The sequence below is a fragment of the Symphalangus syndactylus genome, chromosome 3 (genome assembly GCF_028878055.3).
Source record: "Symphalangus syndactylus isolate Jambi chromosome 3, NHGRI_mSymSyn1-v2.1_pri, whole genome shotgun sequence".
Classification (NCBI taxonomy): Eukaryota; Metazoa; Chordata; class Mammalia; order Primates; family Hylobatidae; genus Symphalangus; species Symphalangus syndactylus.
Window position 1 is genome coordinate 40075757 of NC_072425.2, and position 23914 is coordinate 40099670.

General features: G+C 45.8%; 1 protein-coding gene across 1 annotated transcript in view; it reads left to right on the forward strand.

The window, feature by feature from the left end:
• Positions 1-23914, forward strand: part of ABCA1 (ATP binding cassette subfamily A member 1) — a 147696-nt gene that overhangs the window by 40723 nt on the left and 83059 nt on the right. Inside the window, exons 4-5 of the mRNA XM_055271609.2 lie at positions 4133-4274; positions 5544-5662. Of these exons, the coding sequence (XP_055127584.1) occupies positions 4133-4274; positions 5544-5662 (261 nt within the window). The remainder of the gene's footprint in view (positions 1-4132; positions 4275-5543; positions 5663-23914) is intronic.

The window sequence follows — 23914 nt, forward strand, 5'->3', positions numbered from 1 at the left end:
TACTAATATTATTTTATTCTCATAACAACCTCGAATAGAACTCAGATCATCTGACTGTCAATCATGTATTTTGATAACAGCCTTTACAGTGAGCATAGAAAATACAGTAGTGGCTAGCAACACAAGCTCCAGATGTCAGGTTATCTGGGTATGAATTCTGGTGTCAGCATTCACTAAGCATATGACCTTGGACAAGTGATTTAAGCTTCTTTTAAAAAGGGAATAGTAATACCTATAATACCTACCTCATATTATTATTGTCAGTGTATTGTCTTACAATCACAGTCTTTCTCTTAGGGCTGGGCTCAGTGGGTGGATTGACATTGCAGAAATGGCCAAATCTAAAGGATCAACATTTACGTATCTGGGAAATGTAGCTGGGACTTCAGTTTCACTGCCCTGGTGGTTTTTCCTACCACTAAGCAGCTCAGTCCATACCACTACGAGACCCACAAGCTTACGAGATACTGTTCTTCCAGGAAAGCAATGGGGCCAGGGCCACCTTTTAATTGTTTCTTGGCCTGGTCCCATCTTTCTCACAATACATAGCAACAGTTATTTACTTGCTAATTTTCTAATACACATCACACGTAGTCATATTAAACACATACACACACACACACACACACCCCTCAAGAAACATTTTCTGAGACATGATTTCCAGATTTCACCAAAAAAGAAAAGAGCGGGCCAGGCCCAGTGGGAGGTCAAGGTGGGTGGATCACTTGAGGTCAGGAGTTTGAAACCAGCCTGGCCAACACGGTGAAACCTTGTCTCTACTAAAAATACAAAAATTAGCCAGGCATGGTGGTGCACACCTGTAATCCCAGCTACTGGGGAGGCTGGGGCAGGAGAATTGCTTGAACCCACGAAGCTGAGGTTGCAGTGAGCTGAGATCACGCCATTGCACTCCAGCCTGGGTGACAGACTGAGACTCTGTCTCAAAAGAAAAAAAAAAAAGCATAAACTGAAATTTATACGCAATTTACATGCCTGTGAGATAATTCTGTTTTCTCTTTTGGAACCCCAAAGAGTTTTTTTGATTGATGAGCAAATACATTTTAGATTTTATTTAAGCATTATGCCAAGCACCACTGAAGTTTAAGTTTCAAGGGCAAACTCAGTTTTTTCATCTACTAGACGAATGATTTTCTGGAATGATTACAAGCAGGCAGGATGGTGTAGTGGAAATTGCAAATATCTTTGGCATCAGACAAGTTGGGGTTTGTTTGTATCCTGCCTCTGCCCTTCACCGAGGTTGCGATCTTGGGCAGGTTGTTGAATTTTAACCTAGATTCCTCTGACTCCAGATCATAAATTTTCAGAAAAGTTCTGAAATTCTTGTATATACAGATGATAAATGAGACTTTTCCTTACATCTATGCACTTCTTTATTTGTTTGTTTGTTTTGAGACGGAGTCTTGCTCTGTCGCTCAGACTGGAGTGCAGTGGTGCAATCTCCGCTCACTACAACCTCTGCCTCCCAGGTTCAAGTGAGCCTCCTGCCTCAGCCTCCCAAATAGCTGAGACTACAGGCATGTGCCACCACGTTCGGCTAATTTTTGTATTTTTAGTAGAGACGGGGTTTCACCATGTTGATTGACCACGCTGGTCTGGAACTCCTGGCCTCAAGTGATTCGCCTGCCTCAGCCTCCCAAAGTGCTGGGATTACAGGCATGAGCCACCATGCCCGGCCACATCCATGCACTTCTTGCAACCTTACCTTCTGTTCTCATCACCCTCCAGGGACCTAGCTGGAAGAGCAGAGTTAAAAGTTAAGGTGAAACTTGAAGAGGTGTCTTGTCCCTAGGAACAAAGGCCTGGTGTGAAATTCTCTGTAAATCTTCCCCAGTTCAAACCAGAGTTATCAAGGTCTTAAAAACTTCCCTGGGTCCTGAGAGCCCATGATATTATTTACTTGTCTTCCTGTGCACCCACTGCCTAGTCCTGATCCTACTTTTGTTTGCAAATAGGATGTGGCACAACGTACAAGGAAGGGCCTTTGCCGCCCCTGCTAAGGGATAACCTGAAATACCTTCACCGTCACTGCCCTGTGCTGCTTTTCACCTATGCCACCCTGTCTACAGTGCCAGTATCTCCTGGCATTGAAAGGGGAGAATCTTTTGGTCCTTCGAGTATTTGGTTGGGTTACGTAAATCTCCCTTAATTGAAGAGCAGCTGACTTAGGCAAGGGGCCTTGTTTGGTTTTCCTTGAACTATTAACAGGAAGATAGGGAGATTAACTGTGTAAATGTTCAATAGGCCAGAGTCCCTGCAGAGGGTGGCCACAGTGATCAGATCTTATCACATCCTTGCTTTGGATGTTGCCTCTCTGGTTGGAGTATGGATAGAAAAGAAAGACAGACCCTATATTGAAATGCAAAGTGCAGCAAGTCCTGACTTTGGGTTAACTTCTGGGGAGCTCAGCCCATTTGCATGAAAATAAAAAGATGAATAAAACAAGGTTCCCACTTTGGAGGGAGGTGGTAGCTGTGAGATGGAAGGAGTGTTCCTGCTGGGCAATAGCAGAGTAAGTGCTTTGGTAAATTCACTCCCACAGTGCCTGGAAAATCCTCATAGGCCCGTTTGTTGAACCTTTGTCATGCACCAGGCACTCTGCAAAAATGTTTTGCCTGCAGGGCCTCATGTGATGCTCACCACAGCTCTGTGAAGTTAATTGTACTTTTATCACCATTTTACAGATGAGAAAACTGAGGGTATGGGGTCAATGACTTGGCTAAAGTCACTGCTTAGCAAGCTGCAGGGACTGGATGTGAATTCCAATTGGTTTGACCCCAAAGCCTTTGAAGCTACTTGTTCTTCACCACCTGGAGCTGTGATTCTTGATAACTGTGAACTCTTTTGGGGTCACAGATAGCCCTGAGAATATGATAGAAGCTGGAGCTCTGGCCTTTCTGTCCATACCTGAACAGGTCCTTGGGTTAAGAGTCCCTCGCCCAGGGCCTATTAATCTTGATTCTCATAAGCAGCATCCATGTATTATGGCCACAAACCGAACTGTGCCATACCGAATCCTAGGACCAAGCCCAAATATGTCCCATCATCCTTTTGGTAAGAAGCTCATTGTAAGAAAGAAAGAGGAGAGCAAAAGGATGACCTAGTGCATGGGGCCTCATTGTTTTAATTAGTGACAAAACAACAATAATAACAACAAAACCCGCGAAGCTTCACAGGTAACATCAGATCCCAAGCCTGTGTGTTTTTCAGGTGCCCTTGAGGAGCTTTATAGCTGGCAGAGGAGGTGAAACTGACAAATGTTTGGCAAATTGAGGAGAGTACCACAGGGGTTTGAGATGAGCTAAATTCCATTCTAACCGCAGGTGTAGGAAGAGGCTTGGATTGGGACCATGGAGATGGGGGTTCTCCTCCCAGTCGTGCCAGCTAACTTTGCGAGTGTTCTTTGTCAGTCACCTTATCTTATTTTATTTATTTTTATTTTTTAGAGATGGAGTTTCGCTCTTGTCACCCAGGCTGGGGTGAAATGGTGCGGTCTTGGCTCACTGCAACCTCCACCTCCTGAGTTCAAGCGATTCGCCTGCCTCAGCCTTCTGAGTAGCTGGGATTACAGGCGCCTGCCACCAAGCCCATCGAATTGTTGTATGCTTAGTAGAGACAGGGTTTCACCATGTTGGCCAAGGTGGTCTTGAACTCCTGACCTCAGGTGATCCCGCCCACCTTGGCCTCCCAAAGTGCTGGGATTACAGGCGCGAGCCACCGTGCCCGGCCCACTTTATCTTATCATAGTTACCTCCTTAGAGTATGAAAAAATAGGCTTAGGGCATCCCCAAGTCCCCTCTATGTCTGAGAGCTGAGGCTGGCTGTCAAAGAGGAACCAAGGACGCCAGGGACTTTCTGCTTAGGACCCCTCTCATCCCTTCTCCAACACTGGTGTCATGAACCCCATTCTACAGAGGATGTCCACTAGATTAAGAATGGCATGTGAGGCCAAGTTTCCACCTGAGAGTCAGATTTATTCAGAAGAGACAGGTCTCTGGGATGTAGGGAATGGGACGGACAGACTTGGCATGAAGCATTGTATAAATGGAGCCTCAAAATCGCTTCAGAGAATTAATGTTTCTCCCTGTGTTTTTCTACTCCTCGATTTCAACAGGCCATTTTCCAAATAAAGCCATGCCCTCTGCAGGAACACTTCCTTGGGTTCAGGGGATTATCTGTAATGCCAACAACCCCTGTTTCCGTTACCCGACTCCTGGGGAGGCTCCCGGAGTTGTTGGAAACTTTAACAAATCCATGTAAGTATCAGATCAGGTTTTCTTTCCAAACTTGTCAGTTAATCCTTTTCCTTCCCTTCTTGTCCTCTGGAGAATTTTGAATGGCTGGATTTAAGTGAAGTTGCTTTTCTAAATGCTTGTGTGATAGAGTCTGCAGAATGAGGGAAGGGAGAATTTCAGAGAATTTGGGGTATTTGGGGTATCCATCACCTCTAGTATTTATCATTTCTTTAAGTTGTGAACATTTCAAGTCCTGTCTGCTAGCTATTTTGGAATATACTATATGTTGTTAATGATATCATTCAGCAGACGTGCATCTGAATGGGCTGGCTCTAGGAGCTAGGGGGTAGGGGCTGGCACAAAGGTGCATGCTGGAAGGGTCCTTGTCCATAAGCAGCTGACAGCTGAGGCTAGGGGAGTTCTGTCTTCTCTGCATCAGATCACCTCTCTCACCTCTGTCACTGCCCCATCAGACTACAATGTCTGCAGGTCTTTCTCCCCTGAGCATGAGCTCCCTGAGCAAAGCAGGATGCTGCCCCTTCCCTTTGTATTCCTGGCTCCTGGCTTCAGTGCCTGGACATAAGTATGGGCATAATAAGTGTCTCCCAAATGAGGCATTAGGGATTCTTCAAATGCACAGGACCGTGATGTGAGTTAGGACGGACTAAGGACTATGGGATGTGGCTCAGGACAATCCTGAGGAAGCTGCAGCTGCTGCATGCAGGGCCACACTGTCATGTTCATGGACCCTACACTGGCTTTGTAGCCTCCATGGGCCCCTTCCATACACAAATATTAAAAATTATATTTCATGACTGCATTGGTATAAAGATGAATACAATCCAGATCAGATTCATGATTGTTCATACATTTTTAGTGTATTAACTTTTAATTCTGCTTTTAAAATAAATTAAAACATTTTAATATGCCCTTAAGAGTATCCCAGGCCCAGGCCACTGAACCTGCTGTGCCTCATGGATAAGTCAGCCCTGGGGGCATGTGTGTGCATGCATGTGTGTGCACATGCATGATGAGCCGGGCCTTGAAGGGTGGTAAGATTTGGGTGTGTAGACCAATGGAGAAGGGCATTTGGGGCAGTGATGATGGGTCGGGGAGGGAACATGGTGATGAATGGAGCTGGGTGTGGGGAGCCATGAGAGTGGGCCAGGGCCAGCCTGTGGAGGACCTGAGAGCCAGGCTGAGTTGTGTGCACTTGGCATTCACTTTTGTAAAGCAGCAGAGGCAGTTGGCCTAACTAGAGCCTTTCTCCTTTTCTCGCACCCTTTACAGTGTATCTCGCCTGTTCTCAGATGCTCGGAGGCTTCTTTTATACAGCCAGAAAGACACCAGCATGAAGGACATGCGCAAAGTTCTGAGAACATTACAGCAGATCAAGAAATCCAGCTCAAGTAAGCAAAAACCTTCTCTGCATCCGTTTATAATTGGAAATTGACCTGCACCAGGGAAAGAGAGTAGCCCCGGTGTCTGGGGCTTGTTCCCATTAGATCTTCCCCAAGGGGTTTTTCTCCTTGGTGTCTGGCCTGCAGGGCCCCTCTCCAGGAGGCATTGGTGAAGAAACTAGGGGAGCTGGTTGCCACAGACAGTGATGTACTAATCTCCTCTGGGAACACAGAAGAAAAGTCCCCAGAGAAGAATATTACAGACTTGGCCTTAGGGACAGCTAGGGGTGCAGATTGCTGCCAACTGCATTTTTTTGGAGTTGGCCATATGGTTGCAGTGAATGGACAGATTTATAGACAGGGTATTTCTGTGCATATAAGAGCAATTACAGTTGTAAGTTGATATGGATAAGTGAAAGTTAAGCACTTCTTTCTAAAAAGAGAATGCAATTCATTTTCCCCTAGTCATTTCAATTAGTCTGATGGGCATTTGAACTTGTTGTCTTTAAAAAGTGAAATCTTTACCTCTGATCTGGTAAGTATCCAGGCAATTTATTGCGTGCCATCCAGGAGGTATCTGAGGAGTGGGCATTTGCTGACTGAGGCATTGGCTGCCATAGCATCAGAGCAGCCTCCCGGGCAGTGGCCTGGCAAGGGGACAGAGGCTGGTGGGAGCAGCTGGCTGAGTGCAGCCAGTAATGGCGTGTGCATGGTCTGTAGAGAATGTAGAAGCAATAGCGAAGCCGATAAAAGCTGGTCTGCATTTTATTATTACCATGCGCCGGTGGTTCTAAACAATGTCAGTGATAAATTACTCCCCATCATGGACCAATGGCTGCCACTGCTCCAGGGAAGTGCTTTTTATTCCGTTTGGTGTTTAGGGAGGGATGGAGTTGGCTGGCCTTTGCTGAAAGGCCTACCAGTTTGTTTTCTATTTGGCAAAAGAAGAAATGATAAAGTTCTAGAGTTTAAACCAGATTCAGATTTGAGCATTTTTTTTTTTTTTAAGGCTACAGAACTGTGCTTTCCTTGGGCAGGAAAAGAGGCAATGGGCAATGTGGGACTTGATGATCAAGGGAAGCAAAGCTGTCTTAGGGGTGGCATGGAGGAGGTGCTGCTTTACAGCAGAGAGAGGTATGGCTATGCTTGGAGCGTCCACTTAGACCACACCTGGCTGTGCAGCCAGGCCATCGAGATGCTGTTTCCTTGACCTGCAGGTCCTGGTCTTGCACATGGACATTTCTTCTGGTGCAGGAGACAGAAAGGTAGCAACAACCCCTGATCAAAGCCTCAGTCCTTCCTTATTTACTGGAGAGCCCCTGCTGGTTGACCAGAGGCACAGCTGGGGATATTTCCTTTACCTCTGTAGCAAGAGACAGCGTGGTGCAGAGGAAAGAGTGCTAGCATACATTACCTTGTGGCTGCAGGACTTTGTGAATAGGTTAGTTAGCACCCTTTCAGCCACCTCTTCTTAGCTGTTAATGAGATAAAACATGTAATTGCTTAAAAACAGTATCTGGCACATAGGAAGCACTTAGTGAATATGAGTTATGATTTTTTTTGGAGTGGTGATATCTCAACCAAGCCATTTAACCCCTGAGCCTTAATTTCCTCAACTATAAAATAGCTGCTAACTTGAAATGTAAACTATAAAACCTAATGTAGTATCTGGCACATAGTGATTCCCAATAAATGAGAGCCAGTATTCTTACAAGACAGTGATGCATTTCTGAGCACCTGGCCTTGTTCTTCTGCCTTGCAATTTATGCAGCAATTGAAATAGACTGGCTGATGGGGGTAAGTTGTCAAGCAGACTTTCTGATCTTAGTGGAGGAGACTGCCTTAAAACACCACTAATTTCCTTTTTCTTTTCTTTTTTTTTAAGACAGAGCCTCGCTCTGTCACTGGGCTGGAGTGCAGTGGTGCAGTCTTGGCTCACTGCAGCCTCTGCCTCCTGGGTTCAAGCGATTCTCCTGCCTCAGCCTCCTGAGTAGCTGGGACTATAGGCATGCACCACCATGCCCAAATAATTTTTGTATTTTTAGTAGAGATGGGATTTCACCATATTGGCCAGGATGGTCTCGATCTCCTAACCTCGTGATCTGCCTGCCTCAGCCTCCCAAAGTGCTGGGATTACAGGTGTCAGCCAGCGTGCCTGGCCTTCTTTGAGAAACTGGAGACATGAGTTAAGTGGTGAAGAAGCCACATCTCTGTCTAAAAACCCTACAGTTGCGTGCACAGCTCTGAGGAGAGAAGGTCCCTTAGATTTTGAGTGTATTATTATGTTGGTGCTTGTTTCATATCTCTGTTCACTCAGTATGTCTCCTTTTCTGCCTTGCAGCTGTTTCTTAAATTCTTTCTTTCTTTGCTTGTCTTGTAGCACAAAACAGGCTTCAGTATAGGGGAAAATGCACAGAAACACTGCCTTTTCCTACAGGAAATCAGTAACTTTTTACTGATTTTTGTTTTTATTTACTTATTTTATTTATTTGTTTAAATTTATTTTAATTTTTAATTTTATTTGTTTAGAGACAGGATCTCTTTCTGTTACCCAGGCTAGAGTGCAGTGGTGCACTTAGAGCTCACGGAGCTCACTGCAGCCTCGAATTCCTGGGCTCAAGTGATTCTCCTGCCTTAGCCTCCAAAAGGGCTGGGATTACAGGCATAAGCCACTGCACCTGGCCAACTTTTTGCTGATTGCGAATAGCACTCTGTCAATTTCGGAGAGAAGCTGAGACTGGCATGTGTCAGTATGGATCCCCACTTTGAGACCTGTGTTTATCTGCACTGACACCCCATCACAGCATGATGAGCTTGGCTCTCCTGTGCTGTCTCTCCCAGGGCTGGGAGGATCCTTGAAGCTGACCTGGTTTGGAGCTTTGTCCTCATTCACCTCTTTTACCACACACCTACCTTCCCAGGGCGGGGACCTACCGCTCACTAAGTAGCTCATTCTGGGTGTTGACAGCTTTAATTGTTAGAAGATATTCACCACCCTGTTATGCTTTCTAGAGAACAAGTCTAATTCTATTTTCCTTGAAATAGTTGAAGACAGCTCTCATGTTTTTCTTTCCCTGTTTTCCCAAAGTCCATGATTTTTTAGACGAAATGTCCTCCTTTCCTCTTATGGAATGTTTTTCCTCCCCATTTCTGCCTCTCCTCTGGTTGTGTTTCAGTGTGTCTGTGTGCTTTTTGAAGTTTACTGGAAATTACAGAAGTGTTCTGGCACAGAGGAGAAAGGGATTTTTGCCTCCCTTGTTCTGAGTGCTACATTTCCGTTAATGCAGTCTGAGATTGCATTAGGCATTTTGGCATTCACGTCAGCTTGTCGACTCATATTCCATGGGCACTCAAACAAAATTGTGATTATTTTAAATAGGCAGAATTGCAAATTACGTGTTCTCCATTTCTTTGTTGTATTGTTGGCTTTTTGAACTAAAGGGAAAAATGTCTTTTTTCTATTTTACATGTTTAGATTCCCTATGCCGTCTCATCCTCCCAAAACCATTTTAGATTCTGATTTTGCCATGTATTATATCTGCTACTCCTTTCTTGTCATCTAGAGATGTGATAAACAACTCTCTTTGGCCTCATTCAAGTCATCAGTAACAGTGGGACAAAGACTTGAAGCTTGGATCAGTGCAGTGGAGACTAACCACCCCTGTAGACACTACCACTCAGGCCTGTGTTGTAATCAGTGCTGGGCCACTGGGCTCCTGCTTCTGTGATCCATTTGGAAAGTTTATCTTGTTCTTTCCTTCAGCTTGCATCTGCTAAATTTGTTGGGACTATCCACAGATGATTTGTAGATATGGGGATCTCTACTCAAATACTCTCATGATTTCCTTGGCTAGAGCGTCGTTTTATTTCCACTTATTGGAAGAGACCTTAGAGACCGGTTAGCTCATTTATAGATAATGGAGTTGATTCAATCATTCAACCCTTATTTATTGAGCATCTTTTGTATGCCAATCACTGTTCTAAGTGCTGAGACACAGAGGTGTCCAAAACAAATATGGCCCCTCTCCATATGGAATTTCTATTCTAGAGAAGAATCTGACCCAGAAGGGGGAAGTGACTGACCCAGAAGGGGGAAGTGACTATCCCAAGTCTACACAACCACAGAAGGGATATTCTGGGAATAAATCACGGCTAAACCCCCTTGCTGCTCCAGGCAGTTCTCCTTCTACAGTGCTCTATTGTGCTGTTTTAATAATCTTTCAACTGGGAAGAACTCCCATTTCAGGAATTAAGCCGTGGACAAATCTTTTAATTATCCTTGAAATCATCCTAATAAGAAATCCAAGGAGGAAGTCTTACAGGGCACCTCACCCACTTTTCTCATCACTGGAACTTTTTAGACATTGTATTATTTTCTTCTTAAACCAGAGTACAGGCACACGAGTTGAGTGATGGCTAAATTAATTAATGTTTGCAAGGCAGTGTGAGAAGCATTCATTCATCTTAAATACCTATGGTGATTGCAACTCAAGATGTAAAAATTGGATACATCCTCAGAAACCCTAGGGAAAGTGACATGTCTGTATTTTGTCTCTGTGAGATGCAGACTGGCAGAGATAAGTGTTTTTCTGGGTGAGTTTTGTGTGGTATCTGGTATGATTTTAGGCAGTACGTGGATGAGAACTTTTAATTTTAACCCACATCAAATTGCAATTTCATGGAAATTATTGCTTGGGAGGATGTTCAACAGGAAAAATATAATTAAAGTTAATTCAAAAGAAACATTTTATGTGAATATGGTAAAACTTATGAGAGTAGTTTGTAAATGATCGAAGATTGGAAAACATTGGTATAAGAGTGAGTGTGGGGCTTTGAATTAAGATTCATTTTGGGAAGAAATCCATGCTCCATCCTTCATTAAGTGTGAACTTTGGCATGTGTTGATTCTTCCTGGCCCAGAGTCTACCTGAAGATTAGCTGCCCTGAGGGTCACTGAGCATTAAATTAGATGATGTCTGTGGATGACTGATAGTGAAGCTCATAGCCCACAGTTGACACATGATAAATTCGAGTTGCTTTGCTTCCCCTTCTGTTCCTGGCTGACTGTTTGGCCTTTGCCATTTGTTCCGCCTCTCTGGGCCTTAAGTTTCTTTGCCTTGAAATTGGAACTTTCTTTGGTGAAACAACCAGAAAATGCTTCAGCCCAGAAACTTGGTCAGTACTTGGATGGGGGATAACCTGGGACTACCCAAGGATGTGGGCTGTCTGCTAGTACTATAGCCCCTTGAGGGCAAGGTGGGTGCCTTGCTCATGGTTCCATCCCAAGCCCCAGTACAGTAGTGGGTGCATGGTGAGCCATTAGTGAATCTTTGTGGAATGAAGGTGGGAGAAAATAAAATACCTGTCCTTCACGGGGTATTGTGAGGGTCAAGTAAAAATGCTTTAAAAAATTGTATTATATAGTTTATTCCCTCGTGTTAACCCAGGTCAGCAGAGCCTATGAATAATAATGATGACAGAAGTTCTTCAAAAAGTCTTGGCCTTCTTTCTTTCACAAAATTGCCTCCCAGAGCTTTCTGGAAGGGCAGCCATGAACCCAGAGGCCTAAAGTAGATTTACTGGGAAGCTAAAAATATTTACTTTATTTTTCATAGCCCCTTTCAAGGTCCTCTCTGGGGGTCTTAGCAATATGTTTACACAGTGGTATGTTTTTGTAAAGTTTGCAAATAGGATTTTTAAAAAATACTATTTTTTTTTTTTTTTTTAAAGAGAGCCCCCCACCAACTTGTGTCAGCCTCAGGCCCCCACCTGCATCTGCTCCTGCCAGGCATGGTGGGGCAAGAAGCACTGCTCCTCTTCCAAAGCTTCCTCCCTTGCCCTGGAGTCATCCTCACTCCCCACTCCAAGCCACCTGCTATCGCTGTGCCCCCCTCTGTGGTGAATCTGGCATTCTCAGGTGGGGTGAGAAGCAGACTGGCCCAAGCTAAGGCCTTTCTGATGGGGTTGTTGCTGCTGAGAATCATGACTGAGCGGGAGCAGGAGGAGACCCTTTGCTGTCTAATTTTTGCTGTATATTTCCTTTTCAGCTACTTAAAATGTATTGCTTGGTGATACCTAATGGGTTCATTAGCCTGCTTCCTACTGAACATTTCAGCTCAGACATCCACTTGGTCCCAAGGCCTGTGACATCCACTTGGTCCCAAGGCCTGCTCCTCTTCCATATCTTGAAATCTTGACTACAGACTCTCATTCAACTCCAGGTTGCACTGTGGACACAGTTGCCTCTTGAGCAGGTACCTCCTTGCAGTGGTTGGGACGTCCTACTTGGCTCATAGTTGGGAAGTGCATATGCTGGAGCTGAAGCCTCTTGCCTTCCTGGGGTAGGCCATCCTCACATCCCCTCTGAGAAGTTCCCCACCTTCCCTCTGTTCCCCGTTTCCACACTTAGCGAGGCCCTTGTCCACTGCTACATCCCCCATAGCCAATCCCTCAGCCTTGCCATTGCTTATGCTGGTCTAGAAACAATTCCTAGACTTGTGGGGCATCTGGGGGAAGTTCTCCATCTTTTTTTAGCTGGCATGACCCAAGTGGTGTGGGCAGGGCTGTGGATTCTGTGGTGTGGCTGGAAGCCAGGTAGCCTCTCTCTACTGTACATGGAACTCAGCAACTTCTGAGTCAAGCAAGATCTTAGCTCTGCAGGTGTCTTGCCCTGTCCAAAGTTACGGCCACACCGGTACCTTTTGACTCCAGAAGCCCAGTGAGTTCTTTGTGGGACTGCAGAGATCATTTTCTAGACCTGCTGAATATGGCTAGAACAAGTAGGGATGGCTTTCGAGCTGTTCCTAGGGCTGACAAGTCACATGTTTCTGGGGGTACATACACACCGAAGTCCACGTGAATGGCACTCTCCATGAGAACTGTGATGATTTGAGTCGGATAGTGCACAACCTACATGGTTCTCTGCCATGGGCTGGAGTTCCTTATCTTGGCCTTCTCCAGTGAGGACTAGGGCTGCAACTGGCCTGCTATGGCTCCTGATTTGGGGGCTTCTGAAATACCTTTTTTTTTAAGGATGTGGAGCTCTCTGAAGCTTATAAGGATTTTGCCAGGAAAAGATAAGAAATACCTTCGGGCATTTTGTCACTGGGCTGGAGATGACCCCTTTGGAGGACATATCACCTTGCTGAGGTCAAGGGGCAGAAAGGGACAGGACTGGCAGAGAGATCCCGGGCAGCAGCCTGACATCGTGCCTCGAGTATGGAGTTTCTCTCTCCCTTCAGCTGGACTTTTGTGTGGAGTCAGTGGCTCAGCTGCCACTTCCCTTATGTCCATGGCGCATGAATCTGGCTTGTTTGGCCTTTCTTTTTTTTTGAGACGGAGTCTCACTCTGTTGCCCAGGATGGAGTGCAGTGGTGTGATCTCGGCTCACTGCAACCACTGCCTCCCGGATTCAAGCGATTCTCCTGCCTCAGCCTCCTGAGTAGGTGGGATTACAGGCGTGTGCCACCACACCCTGCTAATTTTTGTATTTTCAGTAGAGACGGGGTTTCACCATGTTGCTCAGGCTGGTCTCGAACTCCTGACCTTGTGATCCACCTGCCTCAGCCTCCCAAAGTGTTGAGATTACAGGTGTGAGCCACTGCGCCCGGCCCTCTTTTTTTTTTTTTTTTGAGATGGAGTCTTACTCTGTCGCCCAGGCTGGAGTGAGTGCAGTGGCACAATCTCGGCTCACTGCAACCTCTGCCTCCCGGATTCAAGCAATTCTTCCTGCCTCAGCCTCCTGAATAGCTGGGATTACAGGCACTCGCCACCATGCCTGGCTAATTTTTGTATTTTTTAGTGGAGACAGAGTTTTGCCATGTTGGCCAATTGAACTCCTGACCGTGTTTGAACTCCTGACCTCAGGTGCGTCAGCCTCCCACAGTGCTGGGATTACAGGTGTGAGCCACCACGCCTGGCCTGTTTGGCCTTTCTGATATGGCTCTGACTAATACTTTTTGGAAATTAGTCCCCAGGGTTATGCTGGATTCTACTTAGGGAAAAGGGTCATGCCTCTCTGGCTGTCTATTTGCTGATAGTATTAAGGACTCAGTGGGGTGGACCTTTGATTCTGGTTTGATTTTTGAAAATCAAAAAGACATGAGCTCCAGGGAGCAGGGTGGCTTTGGTGACATGGCAAGATAGTTGGCTGTGGCAGGGAGTTGAAGGAAGTGGGTAGAAAATTAACATCTTGTAAATACTCCCTGGAAATATAGTTTGGTGTTAAGAGAACAGACTTGGCAGCCAGATTGCCTAGGTTCAAATCTTGGCTTGATGCTTATCAGCTGTGTAACCTTGGATAATTCCATACGTCTCTGTGCCTCAGTTTCCTCAAAATGGGATAACAATAGTACCTCCCTCAGGACTATTGTGGCAAATTAATGGACTAATAAGGGGAAGCACTTGGTACAGTGCCTGGCCCAGCATAGGTACCAGCCTTGTTCTTAAGCTCACTGCATTTTTACAATCATCATAAAATGTAGGGGATACACACTTGAAGGAGCTGAAGTTCAGAGAGGCCAAGTAACTTGCCTAAGAAAGCACAGCTGGCAAGGGGCAGTAATAGGACCAGAATTCCAGTTTCTCATGGTCTGTTGTTGTTATATCCTAAAGAGAGCAGCTCTGGGTAGCCAGAAGCTTCCCTAAAGTCACAGGACATGGGGCATGGGCTGGCTGAGATGAGAAAGGAGACAAGAGGGCTTCTGAAAGAAATGCCAGATTCACTCCACTTCCTGGCTTCAGGCACTGATGGAATGTTTCCCAAGGCCCATCTAGAAACAACATCCTGTGACTCACAGCCACTTCTCATTTTCTGTCTGAACCCCCTCACCCATTCAGGCAGCCGCTAAAGTTGAGGTTACAGCCTCAGACTATATTTTATGTCCTTGTGGGCCCCCAGTGTGTCATCTTGTTGGGAGATCTGGTGACACGTGTCAACATTATATCCTCAAAATGGAAATTCTTTGGAATCTTTAGGTGATTGCAATTCACGTTCTGTATGTATGCACTTGTCAAAAGTTTTGATTTGAGGCCTTAGAATTTTATATTTGGAAACCTTTCCACTACCATGAGTTTTCCCAAAGCCAGGCTGCATCTCAGAAATCAGGTCTTTGATTTCCATCCAGGGCAAGGGCCTGGCCCCAGCTGGGCTGTAAGCAGGTGGGGGTGGGGAGCAACGCTCCACTGCAATGTTGAAATATTGCTTGAACTAAATCAAATCAAAGGTCAGCTTACTCAGACAAGAATAGAAAACACAATTGCATTCGATTATAGAGCAGCATGTACCCCCATAAATATCAGACTGCCTTTAAAAAGTTTTGAATTGTTAACTTCAAGAACAGTGTTGCGTGTCTCCTGCTTTTCCAGTATAAGGTTTATTTATTCTGTGGGTGGCAAAGAGCAGTTTGGGAGTCCAGTTTGTTTCTCATTGAAAGCTTTCCCATTTCTGGTCCTCCTGTCACTGTTGCATTGAGGCACCAAAAGGCAATCTCAGAGTGACACTGTTTAACAGACTGAGTTGCACCGGATAATGATACCATTTTACGTTTTTCATATGTTATGACATGGAAGGCTTCAAACAGCACTAGCAGGGGCAAATTAGTATTATTATCTCCATTTCATTGATGAGGAAACCGAGGCTCAAAAGGGTAATGTCTGTTGTCCAAGATTACAGAGTAAAGTTGTACATTGAATCGGGGTCTGTCTGACTCCCAGGCTCAGCATTTTCTCCCCACACTATGCTGCCATGTTGCTTATTCCAACATTAGGAAGCATAGGTGCCATCCCCAGCTTTTGAGGCCAAAATCACGGTGAAGCATTTTTAAAACATCTCATTAAATTGCTGATACAGTGGAAAGAACTAAAGCTTTGCAGTCAAAGCTGTTTGGGTTCAAATTTACCACTTGTTTGTTCTATGACCCTGAGCAAGATATTCTCCAGATCTGTTTCCTCATTTGAACAATGGGAATAATAATAATACCTTTCTTTATAGGCTGTTCTTAAAGATTCTGGAAAATAATGCTAATAGTGTGCCTAATGCTTGGTAAATATGAGTCACTTTTCTGTGCCCACAAAGCACTACTATGTCCCTTAATACATTCTGTTAATTTTAAAAGTTAGAAAAAATTAACTATTTATACATTGTGCATGTTAATTCTTCCTTAGACCAGCCTTAGGAAGAATCTCATCTCATCCCTAAGTTGTTTTTTTTTTTTTTTTTTTTTTTTTTTTGAGACAGAGTCTTTCTCTGTCCCCCAGGCTGGAGTGCAGTGGCACGATCTCGGCTCACTGCAAGCTCCGCCTCTCGGGTTCACGCCATTCTCCTGCCTCAGCCTCTCCAAGTAGCTGGGACTACAGGCGCCCGCCAACACGCCCGGCTAATTTTTTGTATTTTTAGTAGAGACGGGGTTTCACTGTGTTAGCCAGGATGGTCTCGATCTCCTGACCTCATGATCCACCCGCCTCGGCCTCCCAAAGTGCTGGAATTACAGGCTTGAGCCACCGCGCCCGGCTCATCCCTAACTTGTAAACTCATCTTTTTCCGCTCTATTTGTGCCTGGACTTCTCAGGGCCCTGCAGGCTGATTCTAGTCCCATGTTGTGTGGTGTTTGAAGTGTGTGGTCCTGTTTTTCAGTCAGAGAGCAGCTCATCCTTGGGAACTGAATGCCTCTAACTCTCTTTTCTTTCTCTCCCTGCCCCTTCTGTTTGATGTAGTCTTTCCTGTTTCTGGACTCTGTTTCTTCATACTTTCTATCTCTTACCTTCTCTTCACTCCTTTTGTCTTCCAGGTGTCCTCTCTCATCTTTCTGCCTCTCTGGTCTTCAGGCGGAGTTTTCTTCTCAGCTATCTTCTTGCTTTTTCTGATGTTGGTTCTTTGTTTCTTCTTCTCTTTCTGTTCAGGTCCAAAATTCATTTGGGTCAATGTCATGACTTAGTGTTATCTTCCATTTCCTTCTGAGCTTCAAAGCCAGCCTGACTGTGCCCTTCCACTCCCTGGCCAGTGTGACCAGGATATCCTTTCCCTCTGGGGCTGCACTGGCTCTTTCGGGGACTTGTTACCATTCAGAGTTTTCAACCCTCATTCTAGGGGCTTCCAGTAACCTCTCCCACCTTCCCTCTTCTCAGTAAGACGTGGGTATTGTCTTATTCTGTTTGTGCTGCTAGAAGAAAATTCTTGAGACTGAGTAATTTATACACAATAGAAATTTACTTCTTACAGTTCTGGAGGCTGGGAAATCCAAAATCAAGGTGTTGGCAGGCTTGGTGTCTGGTGAAGGCTGCTCTCTGCTTCCAAGATGGTGCCTTGTTGCTGCATCCTTAGAGGGGGACAAACACCATTTCCTCAACTGGCAGAAGGGACTGAAGCCACTCCCTCAAGCCCTTTTATAGGGGTCCTCATGGCATCTGTGAGGGGCCCTAATGCTATTGGTGAGGGCACTGCTCACATAACTTAATCACCCCTTAAAGGCCCTGCCTCTTAATACTGTCACATTGGTGATGAAGTTTCAATGTATGAACTTTGAGGGGTGACACGTTCAAATCATAGCAGGTGCGCTATTGCCTTAGCAAAGTATTCTGGGGGAAGATGAGTAATGTCTCGTTCTACCCCTGATTCCAGTGCTGACTGATTCTGGAGTGGCAGAGAGGGTTGGAGGCTCACCGCTCTGCTCACCTGACCCTCTGGCCATCTCCTTTTAGAATGCAAGGGCAGGGATTTTGTTACACAGTGCCTCTTTTGTCATAGGCTGGCTCCTGCCTTCAAGGAGCACTGAGAAAAATATTATCCCTTTGAACCACAACACTAGTATTTTGGGTACTGTAGCCATTCAGAAGTTTGTTGAACTAATACAAATTTATATTATTTGTAAAATACTGGAAGGAATGTGTGGTTCCTAAAGTTATGGTATTCCCACTGGTTGAAAGAGAAGACTCTGGCTTCCTAATGCCTCGGAAGGTTCGGGGAGCATAAGCCCAAATATCCTGGTTTCTCTTGGGAATTCTTCACAGATTGACATCTATGACTTTATCCGCATTTATTTTGAACCTGTTTAATTTTCAGCTTGTATTTTCTCAAGGAGTACGTGTGAGTCAGCATTCAGAGTACTTAACACACTTAGTGTCATTAGTGATGACTTAACCACACGTGTAGGAAGCTAGACTTCCATTTACAGAAAAATGGAGGCTCAGAGAGCCTAACTGACTTTCCCAAGGCCACATAACTGGAAAATTCTGGAACTGAGTTTTTCCAGGTATGTCTTGGTATCCCTCGGTGAGCCTTCTCTGTAGAGAAGGAAGCGTCTCCTGGGTTGGAAAGCCCAGGCCGGGATGAACAGCATGGGTGTCCTTAGGCTGTGTGCACCACACACCCCTGGCCTACTCTCCCCTGCTCTAAAGAGTCACCTGCTCTAAGGAGCAGCTGCATCATCCCGCCTCTCCCCTTCTCCTCAGCACCCAACAACCAGGTCTTCCCAGAGAGTGCTCAGCCATTGGTGAAGCAGGCAGCGTCTGTTCTGGAAGAAGACAGCAGAGCATCAGGAAAACAAAACACCAAAAAAATACCATAAAGACACTGGAGTGTATTTGTTACCAGCCCTTGTATAGCAGAGAAGTGTTTCAAGGTCTTATTTATAAGGCTGGACAAGCTCAGGCTGATTAAAATCACGAGTTAGAATTTGTCTCCCCCTCCCAGGCCCTGCCCAGTTGACAGCTCCTAGCAGGCTGGGAGGCCCCCACCCCACCCCCACCCCAGGGGTCCATTGAAGAAGACCATCTGGGCCTGGGATGCTGATGTGATTTTCCCTACTTCTCCTTTTTTTTCATTTGCCTCCTCCACCCACTTCTAAAGCAGCTGATTGCTCTGGTTCCTTTTCGTGTTAAGCAAAAGGGAAGACAGATCTTGAAACCTGAGCTGGGGACCGGAGGGCACTGACCGAGAGTAACCCCGTCTGGCTCAGCTCAGCTCAGCGAAGGGCTTTCCTCCTCCACCTTCCTGAGCTGCCCTCCCTCCTCTCCTTTCCTCCTTCTTTCCCAGCATCCCCCCAGCTCCTCCACCCCTCTCCTCCCTCCTCCCACCTTCCTTGTCCTCTATGCTCAGAGAACTGAAGGAACACTGAATGGCCGGGAAAGCAGGACCTCACCCCCACCCCGCGTCACACCCCTCCGCCTGCACGTGCAAGTGTGTTCCTCAGCTTGGTCCCAGAGGCCTGGACCTGGGTCCCAGAGGTCCCAGCTGGTTCCTCGGCTTGGTCCCAGAGGCCTAGATGTGTGGCAAGAAGCTGAGGTTCTGCCTCGTTTCTTCCATCCCACAAACACACAATTCACCTGTTTTTTGTTCTTTTTCCTTTCCTTTGCCCCACTTTACAGTGCACACAGCGAAGCTCTTGGCTAATTGGTAGGCCACTGTTTGCTCCTCCAGGCAAAACCACGGAGGCTGAGCTCAGCAGATCAAAGTATTTTTGTCTGTATTGAAGAGACTGTGGTGGGAGAGCTCTCTTGACCTTCTGCTGGATAGTGACTTTCTCTTCTGCTGGCAGCAGTAGCCCAGCTCCGCATCCTGTGACAGAGGTCATACCTTCCAGTTACCCGAGCGAACACTTGGAGCAAGTCAGCTTTTTCCCCTGAAAGAGCACGTTCACGTTCTTGATCTTTGGTTTGCACAACAACCTGTGAATGTTATTAGCCCCATTTTTGTTTTGTTTTGTTTTTGTTTTTTGAGGCAGAGTGTCGCTCTTGTTGCCCAGGCTGGATTGCAATGGCGTGATCTCGGCTCACTGCAACCTCTGCCTCCAAGCAATTCTCCTGCCTCAGCCTCCTGAGTAGCTGGGATTACAGGCATGCGCCACCACACCTGGCTAATTTTGTCTTTTTAGTAGAGACGGGGTTTCTTCATGTTGGTCAGGCTGGTCTGGAACTCCCAATCTCAGTTGATCCACCTGTCTCGGCCTCACAAAGTGCTATATTAGCCCCATTTTATATCCAAGGAAACTGAGGCTTAGGGAGATTTAAATAGGGGGGAAAGTAGGCTTCATGATTACATAGTCAGGAAATGGCAGAGCTGACTCTTGAATTCAGACCCTGTGATGCTGTATCCAGTGCTGATTTTGTTTTGCCCTGTGTTCCTTTCAATGTCAGGTAAGAAGACCTCAGAGATCATCTTCTCCAACCCACACATTTTACTGATTATAAAATCCAGGTCCGCATTAACTCATTGGCCAAAGTTAAATGGCTAAATGACTCTCCTGTTCAGGAAGTATTCCCTGTCTTGTGTGGAATGATTGGTCTTTCGTCCAGGTCATCTTCCACCTATATCCGTCCTTGCAGTGACTGGCGGATACGATCGTTCATGGTGATTCCCTGTAAAATACTAGATTGATTTATTCTTTCATAAAGTTATGAGTAGACAAATCAGTCAGCTTCAACCTTTCCTTTACCTTGTAGATAGTATCAGCAGAAAGAACTCAATAATTCTGTCTTAGGAACTCAGCTAGGCAATATGTATTATAATACACACATATACACACATGTGCATACCTTAGATCACAAATTCAACATCTCAACTTAGCTGCCAAAGCCACTTCTGTGTCCTGTCTGTTCTGAATATGCTTTAGGGTTAAATTAGCCATGAATCTGCTCAGATCAGTCATTCCTGAAAATGATGATGATATTAGCCATCCTTTACCGGGCACCTTACTCAATGTCCGGCATTATACTAGGTCTGCAGGTACATCTTCTCATTTAACACCTAGCTCAGTCCAATGAGGTGGATGTCATCTCCATTTTATCATTTAATCAACTCAGCCTTCCTCTCTCCTGTTGCCCACTCTGCTTCTAGCTGCCGCTCACCTGACTCTCCTCTTGACCTGGGCTGACACGGCTGAGTGGGTTTAGAACTCTTGTGTCCTCTTTATCTGGTTTGTTTCAAGTTCATGTGTCCTGCTTCATCTTTTCCCTAACTTGCTGCAAGGTGAATTTACTTCTCTGCAATCGGCAATTCCCCAGATCACATCAGGTCATTAATTTATTCACTCATTTGTATTCATTCATTCATTCATTTATTCATTCATTAGTTCATCCCTCCATGTATTCATTCGTTCATCCAATTTACTGAGTGCCTCCTCTGTGCCAGGCACTGCTGGCTTTGGAATTACAAACCCTGGCCCTCAAGGAATTTCTGTTCTTCTGGGAGCGGGATATTTACATGGGTGACTGCAGCTTGATCTGTGTGGTACTAGTGGGAAACATAGGATGTTGGGCACAAAAGACTCACAAAACACCGGGCACGGTGGCTCATGCCTCTAATCCTAGCACTTTGGCAGGCCAAGGTGAGTGGATCACCTGAGGTCAGGAGTTCAAGACCAGCCTGGCCAACATGGCAAAACCCCAACTCTACTAAAAATACAAAAAGGAAAAATAGCTGGGCATGATGGCGGGTGCCTGTAATCCCAACTACTCGGGAGGCTGAGGCAGGAGAATTGCTTGAACCTGGGGCTTTGGAGGTTGCAGTGAGCCAAGAGCGGGCCACTTCACTCCAGCCCGGGTGAAAGGGGGAAACTCTATCTCAAAAAAAAAAAAAAAAAAAAAAAGTCACAGTAAAGGGCTGGCCACCTAACCCAGCTTGAGGATGGGAAGGCCAGGGCAGGCTTCCTGGAGGAGGTGACTCAAGGGCCATGTCATGAGGATGGGGTAAGAGGAGAAGGTATGTTTCAGACATCTGGCTTTCTTGATATTCTTGGCTTTCCACCCATTTTCCTGCCAGCAACATAGGGGAGAAGACTGAGACCAGCAGATACAAAGCCACTGTACTCTGTCCTCACCCCCTCCTTTTTTCTCCCCTTCCTACTACCCAAATCTGAGGTTTTGAGAAATCTCTTCTCTAATTATCTGCTTGTTCATTCATTTGTTGAGGATCTACTGTGTGCATAGCATTATGACCACAAAATGTCCTGGTCGTTGTCATCATGAGAGGTCTTACCCCTTCCTCTCCAGCTGCTTCCAGGGATTTTTGACTCTGTCCTTTTCCAGAACTTGGCTCCAGTCCGGTTGCTCGCCATGAAGCACTTACAGATAAACCTCATCTTGGGCCAGTGCTTCCATTTACTGTCTCCTTTTGGCTTTCTTATCCTTCCTTCTGCCTTCTTGAATTGATTTGCCTCTTTATCTCCCCTTTCAGCCTTGAAAGTTCCTCGAAGGCAGGGACTGTGTCCCCATCTTTTCTATAAATGGCGTTGTTGTACAGTGGTAAAGTTGAGTGAAAATATCTTTTTGGTAATCACAAATTATTACCATATATTGAGCACCTACCATGATGAATATCTCTGGTCTTCATATCTTTGAAATGTGGATATTATTACCTTCACTTAATTGCTAAGAAAATTTGTACTCAGGGAGGTAAAGTCACTTTCTCACAATCACACAGCTATTTTACAGGAGAATGCAGTATCTAATTTAGGTTTTTCTGGTCCCAAACCCTGATGTTTCCCCCACACCATTGTTTCTCAGACTTGGCTGGAATCACCTGAGAAATTTTATTAAATTCTTTTTTTTTTTTTTTTTGGAGACAGAGTCTTGCTCTGTCACCCAGGCTGGAGTGCAGTGGTGCCATCTCTGCTCAGTGCAACCACTGCCGCCCAGGTTCAAGTGATCCTCCTGCTTCAGCCTCCCAAGTAGCTGGGATTACAGGCACCCACCACCACACTCAGCTAATTTTGGTATGTTTAGTAGAGACAGGGTTTCACCAGGCTGATCTCAAACTCCTGACCTCAAGTGATCTGCCCACCTCGGGCCTGCCAAAGTGCTGGGATTACAGGCATGAGCCACCGCACCCAGCGAAGTTTTATTAAATTCTGATGCCTGGGTCTTACCCTAGCAGTTCTCATTAGTTGCTCCATGGTGTGGCCTGGGCTTTGGGATTTTTGTGAAGCCCCCAGCTGAGTCTAACGGGCAGTCATGTTTGAGAACCAGTATACTACACCATGTTGCCTTCCTGTTTTCACACAGGTTGGTGCTAGTGTGTGAGTCTAAGCCTGCACGGGTGGATATCCACGTGATCAGGCTGTAAGTTCTTTGTAGCCGAGGATCTTTGGCCCTCCCTGCTGCTTCCCCACCCAGCGAACCTACCACACCATGCACGTGCACAGCCAAGGGTTGTTGACTGTTTAATCAGCCTCTAGGTTCTTATGTCTCATCCGGGGGATTCACTGATAGGAGGTTGGAGCTTGATCACATCCAGATGTTCTCATCTTCAGAGTCTGTTGACATAGCAGAAGTCTTATAAACATGCTGAGCACACTCACTGGTCTGGAGAGTGTAGCAGGATGACCTAGGCCCACTGCAAGGGTGGCCTGGGTCACCCTCCCACACTTCTGCCACCCTGCTTGGGAAGGAGGGAGCTATTTTGAATTCCCTGGTGCAATATGATGTATTGCTGTGGCTCTGCTCAGGAGGGATCTATGGCCTGCCTGGTCAGTGAGGGTTAGCTAATACGTGTATTCTGTTTCTGTTGAGGTTTCACAGAGGCCTTTTTTGACCCTTCATTTTATAGGTAAGGCATTGGAGGCATAACTACATGAAATGACCCGACAAATAAATGGATGTAGAACCCAGGTTTCTGACTCCCAGGGTGGTGCTTTTTCCATGGTTGTACAATGATTAGTGTCTACCTTTTCACACCAGTCCTCAACTGAAGCCAGCAGCTTACACCTTCCTTCCTGTTTCTCCTAAGAACAGAAAGTGACCCTGGATGTCGCTTTCTGTTCCTGGGAAGGCAGTTCTAGTGGTTAGAAGTCCTTTTCACTCCTGGGGTGTGGCCTGGGGATGGTCCTGACATCCCTGGGCTCTTCCTGGACCTGATCAGCTAAAAGGAAATTTCCTATGGTGGTACTCAGATACTTTTGGAACCTTGTCAGCCTTAGTCTTATCTCCTAGTATTTAGTATTCAGCTACCCTTCACTGGGCAGTATTTCTGTGCCAGGCCTGATCTGGGCACTGATGGTACTAAGAACACATATTCCCTATCCTGTAAGCATAGTCTGGTGGGGACAGCATGCAAGTAAAACAATGTCCCTGAAACTGTGGTTCCACACCTCCCTCCCCCAACATTAAAAATGCAAAGCTTGCTTATTCAAATATAGATTTGTAGGCTCTGCACTCTAGACCCAGTATTTCAGAATCTCTGAGGATTGGGCCCAAGAAGCTGCATTTTAGCCTGCTCCCTAAATGAAGCTTAGGTGCTCTGAGGTTTGACAACTGCAGTAGAGAGCCTGA